The sequence below is a fragment of the Staurois parvus genome, unplaced genomic scaffold, assembly GCF_062004578.1.
Source record: "Staurois parvus isolate SC_StPar_1 unplaced genomic scaffold, SC_StPar_1.0 ptg001017l, whole genome shotgun sequence".
Taxonomy (NCBI): domain Eukaryota; kingdom Metazoa; phylum Chordata; class Amphibia; order Anura; family Ranidae; genus Staurois; species Staurois parvus.
Genome location: NW_028318813.1, coordinates 391,028 through 411,138, shown reverse-complemented (window position 1 = coordinate 411,138; position 20,111 = coordinate 391,028). Strand labels below are relative to the sequence as shown.

Here is a 20,111-nt window from a genome sequence, read left to right as displayed (position 1 = left end):
GAATGCTGTCTCTTGGCCAGTTAAAGCAAACGTGTCAACACCGTAATGATACTGTGGTCTGTAGATGAGGCCCAAGTCCTAGACTCTTCTGCTTGTTGGATCTCTTCCTTGTACATCAAATGGACAATTTTTAGGTCAAATTGACTTCCAAAGCAAAGGTCACCTTTACGGGTCCATATGTCCCAGTTGCATTACTGACAGGTCACACATTAACAAGGGTTTTCTTGAGGTGCAGCAGTGCAGGTTCTGGTAGCAGTCTCTGTATTGGGTTTTCAAAATACAGAAGTGTGGATAGGCAGGCTCAACCATCAGTTTGCTACATAAACACTCAATACTATAACAATGGTGGGTCAGTTCTACATATGACTTGAGTGGAGTTCCACCACCAGTTCTGCCACTGTCTAGTCAGGGTAGGGTTGAAAGGAGGGTGGTGGGATATGAAGTCCTGCAGCCTTGGGCTAAGCCTTGGGACACCAATAAATTGATCAGTTTGGAAGTCCAACCTTGTGTCCCATGATGCACCCAAGTTCTGGTATTCCTGAGTGGTCAGCTCTCCAGTCTTAAGTTCAGACCCTCTCACTAACTCATGGCATGGTGGGCAACAATCTATAGATCAAGGCCCTGCCTGCAGAAAAGCCCTGTGCTACTATAGGGGGTCTTAGAGGTTTGTAAAGGAGAGCTACTTCTGAAGTCTCTAGGCAAGCTGTACCTGTAACTTGGTGCATGGATTTGAGAGGCGACAACAATCAGTGGTCAATGACTTTGTCCCAGCTGGCACCATGAGTACCCAGAGGAAGTGGTGGAGGTGACCCCCCCCCCCCCGTCATGCAACTATGCTTGGGCCTAGATGTTGGCTGCTCGATCTGAGGACCCCCCCTTCCCCATTAAAGGCCATTCCTGACCTCTTGGTGCATTGTCAGAAATGCAACTGCATGCATCCTTAGTGAATGCAGGGTCTGGGGATTTGTGACAATCGGGTCTCCCACAGTACACATGGAAAATTTATTTTAGTAAATCTAAACTGCTAAATACCTTAGCAGTTAGAGCAGCCATGTGACTTCTATCAGTGTTCAGCAGAGCACTGATTAAAGCTTGTAGTTTTCTCCTCACTGTCCTTTGAGCCCTGATTGGCCCTGTGCTGATCACATGGACCCTCCAAAAATTACTCTAGCAAAAAAGCAATTGAGCATGTTCAGCTTACCCCAAGGCTGTTCTATCTGGAGAGGAGTTGGGAACATAAGGGGAGGATCAGAAGACAGGATCAAACAGCCTTTTTACACCATGTGGGAGGGTTAACCCCTTAGGTTCCAGTGAGTATAACCAGCATGCTTTACTGCAAATACAGACTGATTGCACTGTTGTGGGTTTAGTAACACTTTAAAGTGAGCGCCTAGCAAATGTTGAGTAGAATAGTTCAGGGTTTCCCTACTGAGATGTTGGAGATTCCCCTTTCTGGTTTTTAGAACTGGAAACAAGGAATTGAATCAAATGTTTAAAGTGACTGGTCATCGGGGCAAGCTCTCCCGCTCTCCAAGTGGTCATCGGGGCAAGCTCTCCCGCTCTCCAAGTGGTCATCGGGGCAAGCTCTCCCGCTCTCCAAGTGGTCATCGGGGCAAGCTCTCCCGCTCTCCAAGTGGTCATCGGGGCAAGCTCTCCCGCTCTCCAAGTGGTCATCGGGGCAAGCTCTCCCGCTCTCCAAGTGGTCATCGGGGCAAGCTCTCCCGCTCTCCAAGTGGTCATCGGGGCAAGCTCTCCCGCTCTCCAAGTGGTCATCGGGGCAAGCTCTCCCGCTCTCCAAGTGGTCATCGGGGCAAGCTCTCCCGCTCTCCAAGTGGTCATCGGGGCAAGCTCTCCCGCTCTCCAAGTGGTCATCGGGGCAAGCTCTCCCGCTCTCCAAGTGGTCATCGGGGCAAGCTCTCCCGCTCTCCAAGTGGTCATCGGGGCAAGCTCTCCCGCTCTCCAAGTGGTCATCGGGGCAAGCTCTCCCGCTCTCCAAGTGGTCATCGGGGCAAGCTCTCCCGCTCTCCAAGTGGTGTTGCTTGATTTCAAAGTCCAATGTCCAATAACTTGGAAGACATCTGTACAGCTTCATGCAGACTTCTATGCAAGTCCCACCTGAAATCACAATCCTGCTGACACTCTAGATCAATGGGACTCAAGATTCACACTGATTTGAACTGTTCCATTGCCATCATTAGGGTGATTTTGAAACTGTCAAATTGCATGACAAGTCACATTGGTGTGGACCCAGGGCTTAATCATCTAACCTGGGTTGCATGTTGGTGAGATCTTCTTGGACTGTCCAGGTCTGGAAATTCAAATGCAGAGAACTCACAACCAGAGAAGACTAGGTGAACTCTTTAGTGGCCCATAAAGTGGAGCTCCACCCAAAAGGGAAAGTTCAGCTTTAATGCTTTGCCCCCTGCTCCCTGTTAAAGATTGGCACCTTTGGGGAGCAGGGGAGTGGGTACCAGAACTTGACAGGTTCCCACTTCTGCTGCGATTGCCTAGGCAATCAGAAGTAGTTGTCCTCCCAAACCCCCCCATAGTCTTCTGGGACGCATGACAGGTACCAGACTACAGGGCCATTCACATAGCACAGCTCTTGCGCATGCGCAGTGGGCACCTGGCTGTGAAGCCGGGGAGAGAAGACAGCCAATGAAACCAGCCATGGTGAGGACACCACTGGACCGAGGGACAGGCAAGTGTCAGTTTTTGTAGCTGACTTATTTTTCTCAGCTGACACTCAACTTTAAGCTGGATTCTAGCCTTCCCTTCAGTCTTGCAGTCATAGCGGCTCCTCTCCTGTACATGGCTTACTCATTTCACTGCACACTGAGCGTCTCACAATGTGCATTTAAAAGCTGCGGCAAGTTTAGCAGAGCCCACAATTGCTTACTGGAGGACATTGGCATCATCTAGCCCTTTCCTCCCCAGCCTGACTGTCCCTGACCACTCTTGCTTTTTTTCAGTCATGGAGGCTCAGCATAACATTTGTTACCTAGGATGGTCTGCATTTAAATGGTGCCTGCCTAGGAATGCCAACTCCAGATTGGCTTCAATTCAGTAGACCAGTTGTCATACTGGTGGCCCCCCAGATGTTGCCAAACTACTTCTACTGCAGCCCTCAAGGTTTCCTGGGGGGGTTGCTGACCCATGGCGTCCATACTCAGACACCTGAAGTGAGATTTCCTTTACAATTGCTCCGCTTCCTTCTGAGGCAACAGACTGGAGTGTTAACTCGAAGTGGTTAGGAGGGGGCCTCTCAATTTTGGGTAGATGAGGCTTTGCTTTTAAAGTAGAACTTAATACTTGCAAATTCTCCCATGTTCTTCTGTAGGGTCTTCTGGCAGAGCAGTGGGGTCCTGGTGGGGTCTTCCCTCCCGGCCATGGTGGGGTCTTCCCTCCCGGCCATGGTGGGGTCTTCCCTCCCGGCCATGGTGGGGTCTTCCCTCCCGGCCATGGTGGGGTCTTCCCTCCCGGCCATGGTGGGGTCTTCCCTCCCGGCCATGGTGGGGTCTTCCCTCCCGGCCATGGTGGGGTCTTCCCTCCCGGCCATGGTGGGGTCTTCCCTCCCGGCCATGGTGGGGTCTTCCCTCCCGGCCATGGTGGGGTCTTCCCTCCCGGCCATGGTGGGGTCTTCCCTCCCGGCCATGGTGGGGTCTTCCCTCCCGGCCATGGTGGGGTCTTCCCCTCCCGGCCATGGTGGGGTCTTCCCCTCCCGGCCATGGTGGGGTCTTCCCCTCCCGGCCATGGTGGGGTCTTCCCCTCCCGGCCATGGTGGGGTCTTCCCCTCCCGGCCATGGTGGGGTCTTCCCCTCCCGGCCATGGTGGGGTCTTCCCCTCCCGGCCATGGTGGGGTCTTCCCCTCCCGGCCATGGTGGGGTCTTCCCCTCCCGGCCATGGTGGGGTCTTCCCCTCCCGGCCATGGTGGGGTCTTCCCCTCCCGGCCATGGTGGGGTCTTCCCCTCCCGGCCATGGTGGGGTCTTCCCCTCCCGGCCATGGTGGGGTCTTCCCCTCCCGGCCATGGTGGGGTCTTCCCCTCCCGGCCATGGTGGGGTCTTCCCCTCCCGGCCATGGTGGGGTCTTCCCCTCCCGGCCATGGTGGGGTCTTCCCCTCCCGGCCATGGTGGGGTCTTCCCCTCCCGGCCATGGTGGGGTCTTCCCCTCCCGGCCATGGTGGGGTCTTCCCCTCCCGGCCATGGTGGGGTCTTCCCCTCCCGGCCATGGTGGGGTCTTCCCCTCCCGGCCATGGTGGGGTCTTCCCCTCCCGGCCATGGTGGGGTCTTCCCCTCCCGGCCATGGTGGGGTCTTCCCCTCCCGGCCATGGTGGGGTCTTCCCCTCCCGGCCATGGTGGGGTCTTCCCCTCCCGGCCATGGTGGGGTCTTCCCCTCCCGGCCATGGTGGGGTCTTCCCCTCCCGGCCATGGTGGGGTCTTCCCCTCCCGGCCATGGTGGGGTCTTCCCCTCCCGGCCATGGTGGGGTCTTCCCCTCCCGGCCATGGTGGGGTCTTCCCCTCCCGGCCATGGTGGGGTCTTCCCCTCCCGGCCATGGTGGGGTCTTCCCCTCCCGGCCATGGTGGGGTCTTCCCCTCCCGGCCATGGTGGGGTCTTCCCCTCCCGGCCATGGTGGGGTCTTCCCCTCCCGGCCATGGTGGGGTCTTCCCCTCCCGGCCATGGTGGGGTCTTCCCCTCCCGGCCATGGTGGGGTCTTCCCCTCCCGGCCATGGTGGGGTCTTCCCCTCCCGGCCATGGTGGGGTCTTCCCCTCCCGGCCATGGTGGGGTCTTCCCCTCCCGGCCATGGTGGGGTCTTCCCCTCCCGGCCATGGTGGGGTCTTCCCCTCCCGGCCATGGTGGGGTCTTCCCCTCCCGGCCATGGTGGGGTCTTCCCCTCCCGGCCATGGTGGGGTCTTCCCCTCCCGGCCATGGTGGGGTCTTCCCCTCCCGGCCATGGTGGGGTCTTCCCCTCCCGGCCATGGTGGGGTCTTCCCCTCCCGGCCATGGTGGGGTCTTCCCCTCCCGGCCATGGTGGGGTCTTCCCCTCCCGGCCATGGTGGGGTCTTCCCCTCCCGGCCATGGTGGGGTCTTCCCCTCCCGGCCATGGTGGGGTCTTCCCCTCCCGGCCATGGTGGGGTCTTCCCCTCCCGGCCATGGTGGGGTCTTCCCCTCCCGGCCATGGTGGGGTCTTCCCCTCCCGGCCATGGTGGGGTCTTCCCCTCCCGGCCATGGTGGGGTCTTCCCCTCCCGGCCATGGTGGGGTCTTCCCCTCCCGGCCATGGTGGGGTCTTCCCCTCCCGGCCATGGTGGGGTCTTCCCCTCCCGGCCATGGTGGGGTCTTCCCCTCCCGGCCATGGTGGGGTCTTCCCCTCCCGGCCATGGTGGGGTCTTCCCCTCCCGGCCATGGTGGGGTCTTCCCCTCCCGGCCATGGTGGGGTCTTCCCCTCCCGGCCATGGTGGGGTCTTCCCCTCCCGGCCATGGTGGGGTCTTCCCCTCCCGGCCATGGTGGGGTCTTCCCCTCCCGGCCATGGTGGGGTCTTCCCCTCCCGGCCATGGTGGGGTCTTCCCCTCCCGGCCATGGTGGGGTCTTCCCCTCCCGGCCATGGTGGGGTCTTCCCCTCCCGGCCATGGTGGGGTCTTCCCCTCCCGGCCATGGTGGGGTCTTTCCCCTCCCGGCCATGGTGGGGTCTTTCCCCTCCCGGCCATGGTGGGGTCTTTCCCCTCCCGGCCATGGTGGGGTCTTTCCCCTCCCGGCCATGGTGGGGTCTTTCCCCTCCCGGCCATGGTGGGGTCTTTCCCCTCCCGGCCATGGTGGGGTCTTTCCCCTCCCGGCCATGGTGGGGTCTTTCCCCTCCCGGCCATGGTGGGGTCTTTCCCCTCCCGGCCATGGTGGGGTCTTTCCCCTCCCGGCCATGGTGGGGTCTTTCCCCTCCCGGCCATGGTGGGGTCTTTCCCCTCCCGGCCATGGTGGGGTCTTTCCCCTCCCGGCCATGGTGGGGTCTTTCCCCTCCCGGCCATGGTGGGGTCTTCCCTCCAGCTGTTGCCAAACTACAAGACCCATGAGGCATTGCAAGATTGACAGTTAAAAGCACGGCTCTCAAAGGTAGAGAGGCATGATGGGACTTGTTTCCCAACAGCTGGAGGGCCACCAGTTTGACACTCTGTAAGGTTTCTTGGTTTGTATAACTCGAGGGTCAGCCCACAGAGCTCTTAAGGAGTACCAAGGCATGATATGGTGTTCAGAAAGCCAACCCCCTCCTACTTGCCATGATAGAGAAGCAGAGAGACCCAGTGAAGAAATCACTGGTTCATATGCATTTTGAAAATGTAATTTATATGCAGCAGTAGTGGGACCAGAGAATGTGAAATATCAGCAGAGTAACAGGCTTCAGACAATGCAGAGCTGAGAGGTTTGATGTTGCTGAGCCTGGACAACCCCTCCTATAGGCTGTGCCCCAACTGTAAACACTCCAGATGTCTGACACACCGCACTTCTCCTGCCTCTGCCTGCCTATGCCTTGTCTCTGCTCTACTTCCTGTTGGGAACAAAATGGAGGAGTTCCTCCCCACAGGGAGGAGTAAAGGGCACGACTAAAACAGATTTTTCAGCCCGAAAAAGGAAACTTCTGGATGTGCTGGGTTATACAGAGACCAATTGTGAGGAGCGCTGCCAGTGACTGTGCAGCGGCTGTTTGTGCCTCCAGATCACAGCGGACTTCCCCAGCAAGAATGTCGTATGTGAGAAAGTGAACGTCCTATAGCCGGGCACAGTATATAAAACAATTCCAGGCACCACCCTGTGCCTGCATGACTCGGCACAGGCTGTCATTTCATATCTCGGCTTACGTCAGGCCCTGAATTTAGCAGCTTTACCTAAAAAGGATAAGTGAGGGGTTGCTAGGAAAAACCAAGAAAAGAGGAACTGCCTGTTTATCAGAATAGCAGTTTGCTGCAGAAGTGGATGGCTTGCAGGAAGTGGCCTTGTGTAAAACCAAGACTAGAGATTTCTGTTCTTCCTCGTTCCTTGTGAAATCCCCCTAAAATCACACAGCAGATGGCTGTAAGACACGGGATGCCGTGCTGCAGAAATACTGGGAGCCCTGGAGTCTAAACAAAGGGCTTTACAAATTCACCCTGTCTGGGCCGCCGATCGTGCCGCTCTGCCCGGTCTGGGCCGCCGATCGTGCCGGTCTGGGGTCTGGGCCGCCGATCGTGCCGCTTCGCCCTGTGTGGGGTCTGGGCTGCCGATCGTGCCGCTCTGCCCGGTCTGGGCCGCCGATCGCCAACCTTTCAGCCACTTTACATCTCCTTGCACTGGCTGACAATTTCTCCCTGGATAGTGGCCTGTGCGATGTGGTGGAATGGCTGTAGTTTATCAGGGCCTAACGTGGCAAGGGGACAATGCCAGGAGCTCAAAGCACTCGCCCCCTTTAACAGGGGTTCTATGAGGGTTTAGCCACACCACCAGTTGGGGGTAGTGGGCTATGCTGAGGGTATACACATACAGAGGCTACGATGCCTCATTTTAAAGTGTTACTAAGCCTACAACAGTACAATCGGTCTATATATGCAGTAAAGCATGCTTGTTATACTTGCTGTGGAACCTAAGGGGTTAATCCTCAACAGGATTAAACAGCATTTTTACACAATGCTATCTGATCCTCCCCCTTCAGTCCCCAATCCATCTGAGCATGTGCAGCTTGCACCCAAGGCTCTGTTCTATTTGTGTATTAGAGGTTTTCTTGGGAGTGAACGTGATCAACACTGTGCCAATAAGCAGAGCACGGTCCAGAGGGTCAGGGGTTATGCAGCCTCATAGGACAATTGGGGGAGGATGAAAACTCCCAAGCTTTAACCAGTGCTCTGCTGGACACTGAAGGTATTTGGCAGTTTACTAATGTAATTTCCATATGTACTGCTGGAGACATGATATAGTGAATATATGGTCCCTTCATGGGTTTAGTAACACTTTAGTGGTTGGCAGGAAATGTACTCCTTATGTCTGGGCAGTTATACCTGTTGCAATGCAAGTGAACAGGGGGAACTACCTGCAGCCATGTGCAATGCATTTGCATCATGCTGGGGTCTAAGGGATTAAAGCAGGTGGTGAGGAGGCAATACACCTCCCTGCCTAGCATCCTCTGAATAGTGTGGATCCCTTTTCAGGAGCAGCAGTCCCTGCTGCACATGTGGGAGCCCATAGGGCTCATGTGGCAGCACTTGCCGCCTCTGCTGGAAAATATTTAGCTGATCGCTTTTCAGAGGGTGACGAGCAGTGCCAAGGTGTTGTGGTGCCTCACCACCTCCAACCTCAAGAGCTGAACCAACTGCATGCATTGCATATGGTCGGAACTCAAAACACTTAGATGTGTTTTCTGGAAGTGCCAAATGTAACTTGTTTTTATTTAACAAGTAAAGCCCTGATTGACCTCAAACCCTTGGGGTGGGTGGTAAAAAACAGGGTTCAACGACCTTTTGCCACCTAGGTTTATGAACACTTGAACTGCCAATTTAACTAGAAAATGGGTGATGTATAGTGCCTTAGTTTTAGGCCTACTTGATGGACCTTCATTTTCCATATCTACTTCAGCTCCCTGCACTGTCCCTCCTCCAAAATGACTTATCCAGCCCCACCACCATTCTTGGCAGGAATGAAGTGTTCCTTCCCTCTGTTTCCTGGGATGCCACCTCATGAGGCTGCAGGATCAGAGGCATGGCAGCTGTTGGTCCAAGCGGACACATTGGTGGGTGGATGCCCAGAGGCAGCATGGGGTCCAATCTGGTACATTAGCATTATCGCAAGGATAATGGATTTGCTGGGCAGAGGTGGAGTCCAGAAATAGCCACCATAATTGGTAAGGGGGTTTAGAGTGGGGAATAAAGTGCAGTTTGATTCATGCTGGAGCAAGAAGTGTATTCAGTAATAGATTCCCGTGGAAGTAGACAATTGCGTTAGTCCAAGGCATCATTGGATGAGTGATGTCACCTCTTCCATCTCCTCCTTTAGTTTTCAGTCACTCAGACTTTTGAAATCATACAAGTTCAAGTGAATTTGAATGACCAAGGTGGATGTCTGTGACTTGGATGACATCTGACTTCATGTACAGATGTCTATGCAACTTGCTAAAATTGGTGCATGAAGTACTATCCAGCTCTGCAACTCCAGTGTCAGAATCGCACATGACCGCTTACTTTGTAGGCCATCAGGTGCAACTTGATTTGTAATCAAATCACATGACAAGTCACTAGTGTGACTGGGGTCTCGGTGCTGCCACTAAGGTGGTTCTTGCTGGCCTCAGGTCCCATGCCAACCAGCTGCCCTATAAATACAGGGTGGCATGGAAGTCATTCAGGAAAGACCTTGTTTTCTATTAGGCCTCCTCAGAACTGGATACGTTGTGTTGCCCCAGCCCTCCTGTGCTGCTACTTCCAAGGTGATCCTTGGTGGCTTTAGGTCCCGTGCCAACCAACTGCACTGCAAATACAGGGTGGCATGGAAGCCATTTGGGGAAGACCTTATATTTTATTAGAAGGCATCCTCAGACTGGATAAGGAGTGGTCGCAATGCCCCAGCCCTCCTGTGATGCTACTTCTAAGGTGATCCTTGGTGGCTTCAGGTCCCATACCAACCAACTGCACTGCAAATACAGGGTGGCATGGGAGCCATTCAGGGAAGACCTTATATTCTATTGCAAGGCATCCTCAGACTGGATAAGGAGTGATGGCAATGCCCCAGCCCTCCTGTGATGCTACTTCTAAGGTGATTCTTAGTGGCTTCAGGTCTCATGCAGACCAGTTGCACTTGTTTGGCATGGGAGCTTCTCAGGGAAAACCTTGTATTAATGATTAGAAGGTGATGGCACTGCTCCAGCCCTCCACCTCCTTCAGTGAAGGCTTTCTCCACAAAGGCAGTGCTGTGCTTGCTGGGGGGCAGTGCTGTGCTTGCTGGGGGGCAATGCCACCATGGATCCAGAATACTGTTGCTGTGGTAGTGGCTACTACAGTGATCTCAGCTTCCATTGGCTAGACATTGAGTGAACTTTGGCCCAAGCTGGACCCATGCAGAAATGCAAGACATACATGGAAATCAGCTGTAATGCCAAACGCACCCATGTGATCTAATTTCTAAATGTGTTCAACCATCAGCCCTGGGTTCACACCCTACCACATTTCATAGCCAGGAGGCAGGATTCTGATGCAGCTACTTGGTATTTCCCTTCCATCCAGCTCATTGTTCTGTGACGTCCCCTTCCTGTAAGTTAGACTTGTTATGTCAGGATGGCGGATCATTAGTTCACAGAACGGACACATCTACAATAAATGGAGCGGCGTCCCTTTTTACTGAACACCTGGTTGGGCTCTTAGAGCTGCTCTTGGTTTTGGCTCAGCTGAGTCTGCTGGTTGTGAGCTGACATGTATAAAACTGTCAAGGCTTGCTGTCTGGAAGGCATGCCTTTCATGAAGTCATTTTGCTTGTTGTACAAGTATAAACTGCACTCCTGTGTAGACTTGGTATTTCTTCAGGCTGGCCCCCCTCCATGGATGAAGTAGGTCACCTGGTATCATGATAGGGAAGTGTGCAAACAAGTCCTGGCGGAAGGTAGGAAGATGTTCATACTTGTCGTATTGGTAGTTGGGATCTGCAGGCATCCACTTGAAGGAAACTGACCCAGAAAGTATGCAGGCTTCTACTGCAGCCCTCAAGGTTTCCTGAGGGGGTTGCTGACCCATGGCGTCCATACTGAAGTGAGATTTCCTTTACAATTGCTCCGCTTCCTTCTGAGGCAACAGACTGGAGTGTTAACTCATAGCAGTTAGGAGGGGACCTCTCTATTTTGGGTAGATGAGGCTTTGCTTTTGAAATAGAACTTAATACTTGCAAATTCTCCCATGTTCTTCTGTAGGGTCTTCTGGCAGAGCAGTGGGGTCCTAGTAGGGTCTTCACTCCCTACCATGATGTGTAGGGGTCCTTTGTCCTTTGGCGTGGGGCTGCCCTCACACTGCAAGGGTTAAAGTGAGGCAGATTTAAAACCTGTCCTCAGATCTTCCTGGGGTCCCTGGCATGCACTCCTGGTCTTCCCTCTTTTGCCAAGTGCCTCCACAAGCTGTTTGCTATGGGGGGACCCAAGGGCTGCTCTGACAATTCAGATGTGGCTTGGCCCCACCCACACTCATTGGTTCCCTGGCTGTGGTTGACAGTAGCCAGAGCCAATGAAAGTAGGACAGCCAAGGCTCTTGTAAGCATTGCTGGATTATAATGGGGTTTGTAAGTATGGGGGTGGATGCTGAACACAGGCATTCCTACCTGTATAAAATGCAAAGGTAAAGAATTGAGGCTTTGCAACCGCGTTAGGTCTAGGACAGATATCAATAGTCTTTTGGGCCAGTCTGTCATAGGACCGGCACCTGCCTGAGCATATCAATGCAGTATTTTGGGCCAGTCTGTCATAGGACCGGCACCTGCCTGAGCATAGGTGAAGAGGCTACAGGAACCAGTTCCATGGCATGGAGAATTATGCTGACATAGCTTGAAGTCTTTGGAACCTTAGACTTATGTACAAGGTTGGAATATGAAATCCTATCAATTGCCTTGGATTGAATGGGTTTTAACAAATGCAATACTGTACATTTTTGAGAAATTGTTTGCATTCTCATCACTGCTGTCTATTTTTCTAACCATGTGGGTCAAATAGACATTAAACTAACATTCCTTGGAACTTCTAGCCATTTTACCTAGTTTTATCTTGATGTAAATGTTACCCTTCCATAGCCCTCCTCTCCATCCTGCCTTCCTCCAACAGATACCAGTCTGGTCTTTACGCTTTTATTAAAGGTCTCAGCCCACCCCTCATCCTCACACTTGCCTAGGTGAATGTTATGCCCCCAGCACCTCATAGGATGCATTAGATGTATATCCCAGGAGGTACTAGGAGCACTGTATTCCATTCAGGAAGAGGGGGTGCAGGCAATGTAGTGCCTGCACCCAGAGGAGCTGACGGGTCATAAATAAGCGCCAGACCTGTGAAGTGGATCCTGGCAGGACCAAATGATCTACTGGCTGTGAACAGAGTGCTTACCTGATGCTGTGTTCAGCACAGTAAGAACAGAGGGAAAATATAAGAGTGAAGGCTGAAGTTCCTCTTGCAGTCCATGGATTCAATTCTTTCCAAGGGTGAGAATTTGCTCATGGCAGGTTTTCCCCCCCCAACTCCTCCAGTCAGTGATTGTATCCTGAAGCTCTATTGTGTTGTACTGGGGGGGCCCTTCCTCAGTGGCAGAACAGATTACTGCTATAGGTGCCAGCAGTAATTTGTATGCAAAAATCCATCAGGCTAGTTGTACCCAAGTCAATCCAGTTGGCCTGCCCATACAAAGGTCATATCTCAGCTGGTTCCTGGTGAACCACCAAAATTTCAGTCCAGGTTTAAGTGATGCATATTGAATCTTTGGTGGTCTGCAGACTTTGCTACTGAGTTCTGCTGCAATGCTATACTAAATGTAGTCTGTGTTCAGGCTTGAGGTTGCTGTGACCTTTGCTAGAAACTAGTAGAGATGGGCCAATGCATCCTGAACCCTTTCCATAATTGACTGCTTTATGGAGTGATTGTGTAACGGGTTCCCTGGACCCAATTACCACACGTGGTGTAATGGAGCCTGATGGGTCTGACATCTAAAGTAGTCCATGGTGTGCTAACACTGGACAGGTATGGCCATGTCCCCGCAGCTCCGGCCTGCTACTCTACTTTAGAAGCTGCTTCATTAGCAATTTCTCAGAAGCCTCAAGGCTAGACTCCTGTTCCAGATTTATCTGCCACTACAGGGTTTTGGTCTCGAGATCCATTGCATCTGCACTTGTTTGCAGTCGGGGCCTCTGCCTTATCTTGCAGGAAGCCCTGTAGGGGCCATCCACATGCTCCACATTCCTGAGACCTGACAGGACAGGCACAACTTTTCCTAGAGGCTCCATTATATGATGAAGGATCATTAACCCATGCCAATGCCGAGAGCCTCAAAGAGCAGCTTGTGCTGAAGAGGGCAAGAACTCATTGCCGAGATGCTGTATATCTAGGCCTGTAAAACTTGACGCCTGACTTGGCCTAGATGGTGAAATTGTGGCACTTTGTGGTTGTGCAAGTTTCCATTCACTTTGCTCAGGAAACCAATTTGTTTTCAGCTCAAACTCCGCTCCTTACATGGTCATGCCTCGTACTTCACACTTTGGAGGATGTGACGATTCCTCTGAAGTACAACGATCAGACGCCTGAGATTTTGCATTTTCTCAGTGCAGAATGAACACGTGCCAGTTGACCACTGAAAAACCCAGGGGGGACTTGACGTAGTTAATCTCCAAATTCAGGTTAGAGTTGATCAGTCTGCATGAGGCGTTTCCATTTGCAAATTGCAGGCAGCTTCGGTATGCAGTTCCAAAAAAAAAACCTAATTCAAGTGGAGACCTTGTTCACACTTGTATGGGAGCACGGTCTACAGTAGGCTTTACACGTGAACCTTCAGGCAGCTTCTTGAAGTTAAAATGTGGTAAAGCCTTAAGGTTGATGCATAATGGTCCACCAACCCCCTTATACTTGCCTAAGCCCCACCAAGACCCAGAGCTGTGCATGAGTGGCTCCCCTGGCTCTGCCCTCAAGGCAGATTGGCAGCCAATGGATCCCATTGCCATCAAACTGACCGGGGGCCAGCATTGCTTTGTTTATGGACACGGGCAGTAAGAATTGACAGCAAACCTGCACAAGTACCCCCATAGGAAGAGGATTGGAGCTGCTCTGAAAAACCACTGCAGACCAGGTGACCTCTTTTTAGTAAAGATGGTTTAGGCCTCATTTACACAGTACAGAAACAGCAGATTTCACTTGCGGAGACCCACACTTGCATCTGATTTCATTGAAGGGATTTCTAGGGCTTCACACCAGGCATGGAAACGCATGCGGATTTCACTTGTGGAGACCACACTTCTGTTTTCATTGAGGGGAGTTCTAGGGCTTCACACCAGGCATGGAAACGCATGCAGATTTCACTTGCGGATACATCAGTTTTCATGCACGCTCCAATGCATTTTATACACATTGCAGACTCCTGCACAGAAATCTGCGTGTGATGCTAGGGTTGTGAGCAGGGCCCATAAAGAACAATTGTTGCAGAAATACTGAGGTCTCCTACATGGTGTGAACAAGCCCTTATACATGCTGCAGATACAAAATCCACACGGTGTGAGCAGAACAGAATTTTCTGTCCTTATAGAATGTGTGGAACTTGTAGCTCTGCATATGATGTAAAGGCAGGGGTGGGCAACTGTGGCCCTCCAACTCTTGAACTAAAAGTCCCATGAGGCATTGCAAAACTGAGTTACAAGCATGACTCCCAAAGGCAGAGGCATGATGGGGCTTGTAGTTCACCAACAGCTGGAGGACCACAGTTGCCCACCCCTGCTTTAGGGTATTTGGCGCTATTGAAGTCAGGCTTTTACCTACTTCAGGGGCAATGTTCAGGGGCAATGTTCAGGGGCAATGTTCAGGGGCAATGTTCAGGGGCAAGCTAGAAAGCAACTTCATACACCATGAGCAGTGATTTCAAAATTGGGGACAATGTAGCCTGAAGTGGCTGTGCATGCTAAACGGTCCTGATATTATCAGCAATGTGACAGAGGTGCGTAAAGTAGATAACACTTGACCTGTAAGGACATTTTTGGGTCCTGTCACTCCATTTTATAGTGACAAGTGTGAAGGGTGACCATGAGTTGTGGCCAGAGAAGTGTTACTAATTCAGATGTTGGTGGCAATGCATCATGTGGTGCAATTGGTTGCACATGTGCACCCTACCAGGGGTGGACTGACAACTCATGGGGTCCCTGTGTCCTTGCCCAAACTCAAGAGCCTATGAAAAAGGTACCAGGGGCATCTCATGGGGCCCCCTACTGACCCCAGACCCTCAGGCAGTGCCTAAGTTTCCAAATGTTCAGTCTGCCCCTGGACCCTACACCCAACATTCATATATGTTGGGATGACTGGGTTGCTTTTCAATTCTATGAACACTTTAGTTTGTGCAGCTGAGAGTTCTCTATGGAGAGGTCTGGGGTCATCTACCCTTTATTTCAGGTACTTGTATAGCGCCATCAATTTACTTGGCGCTTTACATATATATTGTACATTCACATCAGTCCCTAACCCTCAAGGGGTGTACAATCTAAGGTCCCTAACTCACATTCATACATACACATACTAGGGACAATTTATACAGGAGCCAATTAACCTACCAGCATGTCGTTGGAGTGTGGGAGGAAACCGGAGTACCCAGAAGAATCCCGCACAGGGAGAACATGCAAACTCCAGGCAGGAGGTGCTGTGGCTGGGATTTTAACAAACAACCCAAGTACTGCCAGGCGGAAGGGCTAACCATTTAGCTGTGCTGCCCTAGCTGCATCCCTGGCCACAGCGGTCAGCATGGGTTCACGCATGTGCAGTTCAGGACACTGCATGTGATTGGGGTAGGAACCACACTGCATTCCTATTCAAATTGTGTGCAATTCTTTGCAATGTAATTTGTGCCTGGCCTTTTTGTATGATCTCAAATCACATTGCACCCACACAAGGTGCAGGCGTACATATCTATATATCATGTTTTATGGACCCATGTAATAGATTCCGGCAGTCACAATGCTAACACTGACACCCAAAGCAGGTCACATGAACTATTTCAGGTACTTGTATAGCGCCGTCAAATTACGCAGCACTTTACATATATATTGTACATTCACAGCAGTCCCTGCCCCCGAGGAGCGTACAATCTAAGGTCCCTAACTCGCATTCATACATACACTAGGGACAATTTAGACAGGAGCCAATTCACCTCCCAGCACATGGTGCAATTTCAATGCAGTGTGGGGGGGAGCACAAGATGCACTGCATTTCCTACATCATAGTATATGGACCAGGGCTCTGGTTGCTGTAAAGCACTGCTTCTTGGATCCGTCACATGGTACCTATTCTGAGATTGTCCTCTGCATCCTGATCTGGTGTATAGGATTGCCTGGGAACCAATGGGCAACACCTTTCTTTAGGTTGAGTAGACCTTGCAATGTATCTAATTAGATGATCATGGACCCAATTTTTAGAAGGAATGTAGACTTGAAGGATCAGTTTGTCATGCATTGCGTTGACATGTCAGTTGAGTGGCCCTCATTATACAGGTTTACCCTGAATTCAAAGGGTTGCAATACATAAACATTCTATAGATGGTGTTTGTAGTTCAGTGTTGCATCCTTTCTTGCTCCAGTTTATAGGATGGTGGCATCAGATAATCACCTTGTTTAGTGTGGGACTTTATTTTTTTTGGAGTATGGGAATTTATCTAAAATTTAAGGAGCTAAAAATGAATGCAGTTGCCTCATCTAATGAGTGGTGAGCAGCAATTACAGGCTTTTAGCTCAGCTGCTGAACTACTATAACATGACGGGTATAAAATTACAATTTACTAGATGATAGATAAATCTAGAATACCTCACTGTCTGCTCCGCCAAATCACTGCTGTGATGTAGTTTGATCCAGCAGCCCCCACACTAGAGTGAACCAGGGGTCCCCAACATGAGAACTGCACCTAATCAGCCAGGCTCCTCATTGCAGACTGTGGCATGGGCAGCAAGTAACATTTGTGGGGCCTATTGTTCTCTTGGAGTCGCCTTATAGGGACACTCCATAAACTGCTCCCATATAAGCATTTTGCTGTTATGTATGTGTGGGCTGGGCTCTGTGCGTGGCCCCCCCCCCCGGGCTGGGCTCTGTGCGTGGCCCCCCCCCCGGGCTGGGCTCTGTGCGTGGCCCCCCCCCCGGGCTGGGCTCTGTGCGTGGCCCCCCCCCCGGGCTGGGCTCTGTGCGTGGCCCCCCCCCCGGGCTGGGCTCTGTGCGTGGCCCCCCCCCCGGGCTGGGCTCTGTGCGTGGCCCCCCCCCCGGGCTGGGCTCTGTGCGTGGCCCCCCCCCCGGGCTGGGCTCTGTGCGTGGCCCCCCCCCCGGGCTGGGCTCTGTGCGTGGCCCCCCCCCCGGGCTGGGCTCTGTGCGTGGCCCCCCCCCCGGGCTGGGCTCTGTGCGTGGCCCCCCCCCCGGGCTGGGCTCTGTGCGTGGCCCCCCCCCCCCGGGCTGGGCTCTGTGCGTGGCCCCCCCCCCGGGCTGGGCTCTGTGCGTGGCCCCCCCCCCGGGCTGGGCTCTGTGCGTGGCCCCCCCCCCCGGGCTGGGCTCTGTGCGTGGCCCCCCCCCCGGGCTGGGCTCTGTGCGTGGCCCCCCCCCCGGGCTGGGCTCTGTGCGTGGCCCCCCCCCCGGGGCTGGGCTCTGTGCGTGGCCCCCCCCCCCGGGGCTGGGCTCTGTGCGTGGCCCCCCCCCCCGGGGCTGGGCTCTGTGCGTGGCCCCCCCCCCCCCGGGGCTGGGCTCTGTGCGTGGCCCCCCCCCCGGGGCTGGGCTCTGTGCGTGGCCCCCCCCCCCGGGGCTGGGCTCTGTGCGTGGCCCCCCCCCCCCCGGGGCTGGGCTCTGTGCGTGGCCCCCCCGGGCTGGGCTCGGGGGGGGGGGGGGGGTTTAGAGGGAGCCCACCATTTTAATGTTTAAGCCCAACTAGAGGCATCTTGGATGCTCTTGTAATGTATTCCAGTAGAATGATCACGTCTGCTGTCAGGGAATCTCCTGCCCCTTGTGCGGAGCCATGCTTGGTGCTGCTGGACCAGTCTAGTTTCCATAGCCTTGGCAGCAAGCCACTCCTCCCCATTACTAGGAGCTGGGTCCTGTGCACTACATATGTGAAGCCCCCCCCATGTATGCTCAATTATTCAGAAATTCCAGTAAGTCATGTGAACCTGATGGCGAGTGGCAGTTTGATTCTTCCTGTCGGTGTATTGGCTGGCTCATACAGGCTGTACAATAAATACAATTTTCCTGCAAAATGTGAATATAATTTGTGAGAAGGGTGAACTTCTCTGTCCCTGGAGACCATTACTGCAGCTCCGTCCTTAAAGGATACACCAACTTAACATGGTAAAGGCTCAAGGTTTTTTACCTTCATGTATTCTATGCATGGGGTAAACTTCTCTGTGCAGCACCCCCAATACTCACCTAGGCCCCCTCAGTCCAGTGTGCACTGGATTCTCAGCTACCCAGGGTTCCCTCTCATTGGCGGAGATGGCAACAGGATAGAAGTGCTGAGTCCCCAAGTGCTATAGATCTTTCATGCATGTGGTTCAAATTGCAGACCTATTCCCAGAAGACCTGTAGTGCCCCCTATAGTAATGACATACAGCCATTCATTTATTGTGTTCTGCAGCTGGCTCATTTGCAATTTGTCAGATGTTGGGGGCGGGGCCCATAGGGCTGGGATCTGTGTTGGGGGCGGGGCCCATAGGGCTGGGATCTGTGTTGGGGGCGGGGCCCATAGGGCTGGGATCTGTGTTGGGGGCGGGGCCCATAGGGCTGGGATCTGTGTTGGGGGCGGGGCCCATAGGGCTGGGATCTGACCTAGGGCTTGGTGATGGCTGAGCACTAAACCTTGTCGTCTTTTCACAGGCACATGAATTTGCCCCCCTTGTTTCCAAAGAACGAAGCAGCTTATTTATCCATGGCTTGGTGCTTGGAGAGTATAATTTGGGTATCCTCAGGGACCTCTGGTGTGACGACTCGCAACACTGCCTGGACGCAAGGACAAAATGCACAGGCGGAGGAAAAACATTCAACATACACATCGTCAGAACAAATCAAGGTAGGTTCTCTGTAAAGCTTTTACCATTGCCTGGAACGGCCAAGTCTAATGTCTCTTCCTCTCTTCCACAGCAATTTTCCTTCTGAAAGGAGGGGACGGTGTTCATGGTGGACAGTTGAACCAAAAATGTCACGAAACCATAAAGTACCTGAAGGACCAAGGATATTGATGCTGCCTCTCCAGTTGCCTGTTCCAGCTGCCAACTTTGGACCAACCACCTGATTTTTCACCCACCAACCCCCCATCCTTTCCACCCCTCAACTTTTTTTTTATTCATTTCTTTTTTTTTTTTGCGCTGCCCCACACCAGAATGAACAGAATTTTTTCCAAGAAATTTATATCTGATTTAAGAATAAAAAAAAATATGCTCTACCATGTGACTTACTTTATTTGTGTGGTGGTCTTTCTTTGGGTGGTCCCAGTGAGGACATCACAGCCAGCAGCACTTGGTCAGTAAGCCACCTGCTTGGTGTATGTGTTGACAGCAATGTGTTAACTGCATGTTCAAAGTTGAACATCTCATATTTTTTTTTTTTTACCTTACCCAGAGTTCACTTTAGCATGTACCACACTCCAGAAGTTACCTCTTTACACAACTACAGTGGTCTCAATCTACAATTCTACAAAACAACCCAAAGGATCATGCGACATCCTACAATAAAGGTTGCAGTCATCGACTGCTATGGGAAAATACTAGTTTCTGGCTGTAGCACTGCGCTAAAGGTGGTCAGAATTGCTTATGTAGACTGGCCTGGCGGTCACAGAACAGCGCTTTTTTTTACAGTAGCGCGCCCGCTTGGCAGGCAGGGCTCCTGCAGACCGGCGCCCGCTTGGCAGGCAGGGCTCCTGCAGACCGGCGCCCGCTTGGCAGGCAGGGCTCCTGCAGACCGGCGCCCGCTTGGCAGGCAGGGCTCCTGCAGACCGGCGCCCGCTTGGCAGGCAGGGCTCCTGCAGACCGGCGCCCGCTTGGCAGGCAGGGCTCCTGCAGACCGGCGCCCGCTTGGCAGGCAGGGCTCCTGCAGACCGGCGCCCGCTTGGCAGGCAGGGCTCCTGCAGACCGGCACCCCTCCAGCTGATAAACTAGAAGTCCCATCATGCCTCTGCCTTTGGGAGTCATGCTTGTAACTGTCAATCTTGCAATGCCTCATGGGACTTGTAGTTTGGCAACAGCTGGAGGGCCACAGTTTGACACCCGTGTTGCACAGAATGTATGAGCAAGCACATAGGACTTTGTCTTGTCCAATGAACAGCACTGGCAGTTCATTCTACCCGTCAGCCTAACAGCCTTGGCTCTCAGCTTGTAGTTCTCAGAGGACTGAGTGGTGCAGCCAGAGCCCCAGTCAACTTTTATTAAATTTGACAGTGAA

The 20,111-nt window shown here is 53.0% G+C and overlaps 1 protein-coding gene across 1 annotated transcript in view; it reads left to right on the top strand.

Moving 5' to 3' along the window:
• LOC149441178 (profilin-1-like) overlaps positions 1 to 19,116 on the top strand; it is a 33,071-nt gene extending 13,955 nt beyond the window's left edge. The window contains exons 2-3 of the mRNA XM_089657660.1: positions 18,552 to 18,744; positions 18,816 to 19,116. Coding sequence (XP_089513786.1) covers positions 18,552 to 18,744; positions 18,816 to 18,913 — 291 coding nt within the window. The 3' untranslated portion in view covers positions 18,914 to 19,116. The remainder of the gene's footprint in view (positions 1 to 18,551; positions 18,745 to 18,815) is intronic.
• The last annotated feature ends 995 nt before the right edge of the window (positions 19,117 to 20,111 follow it).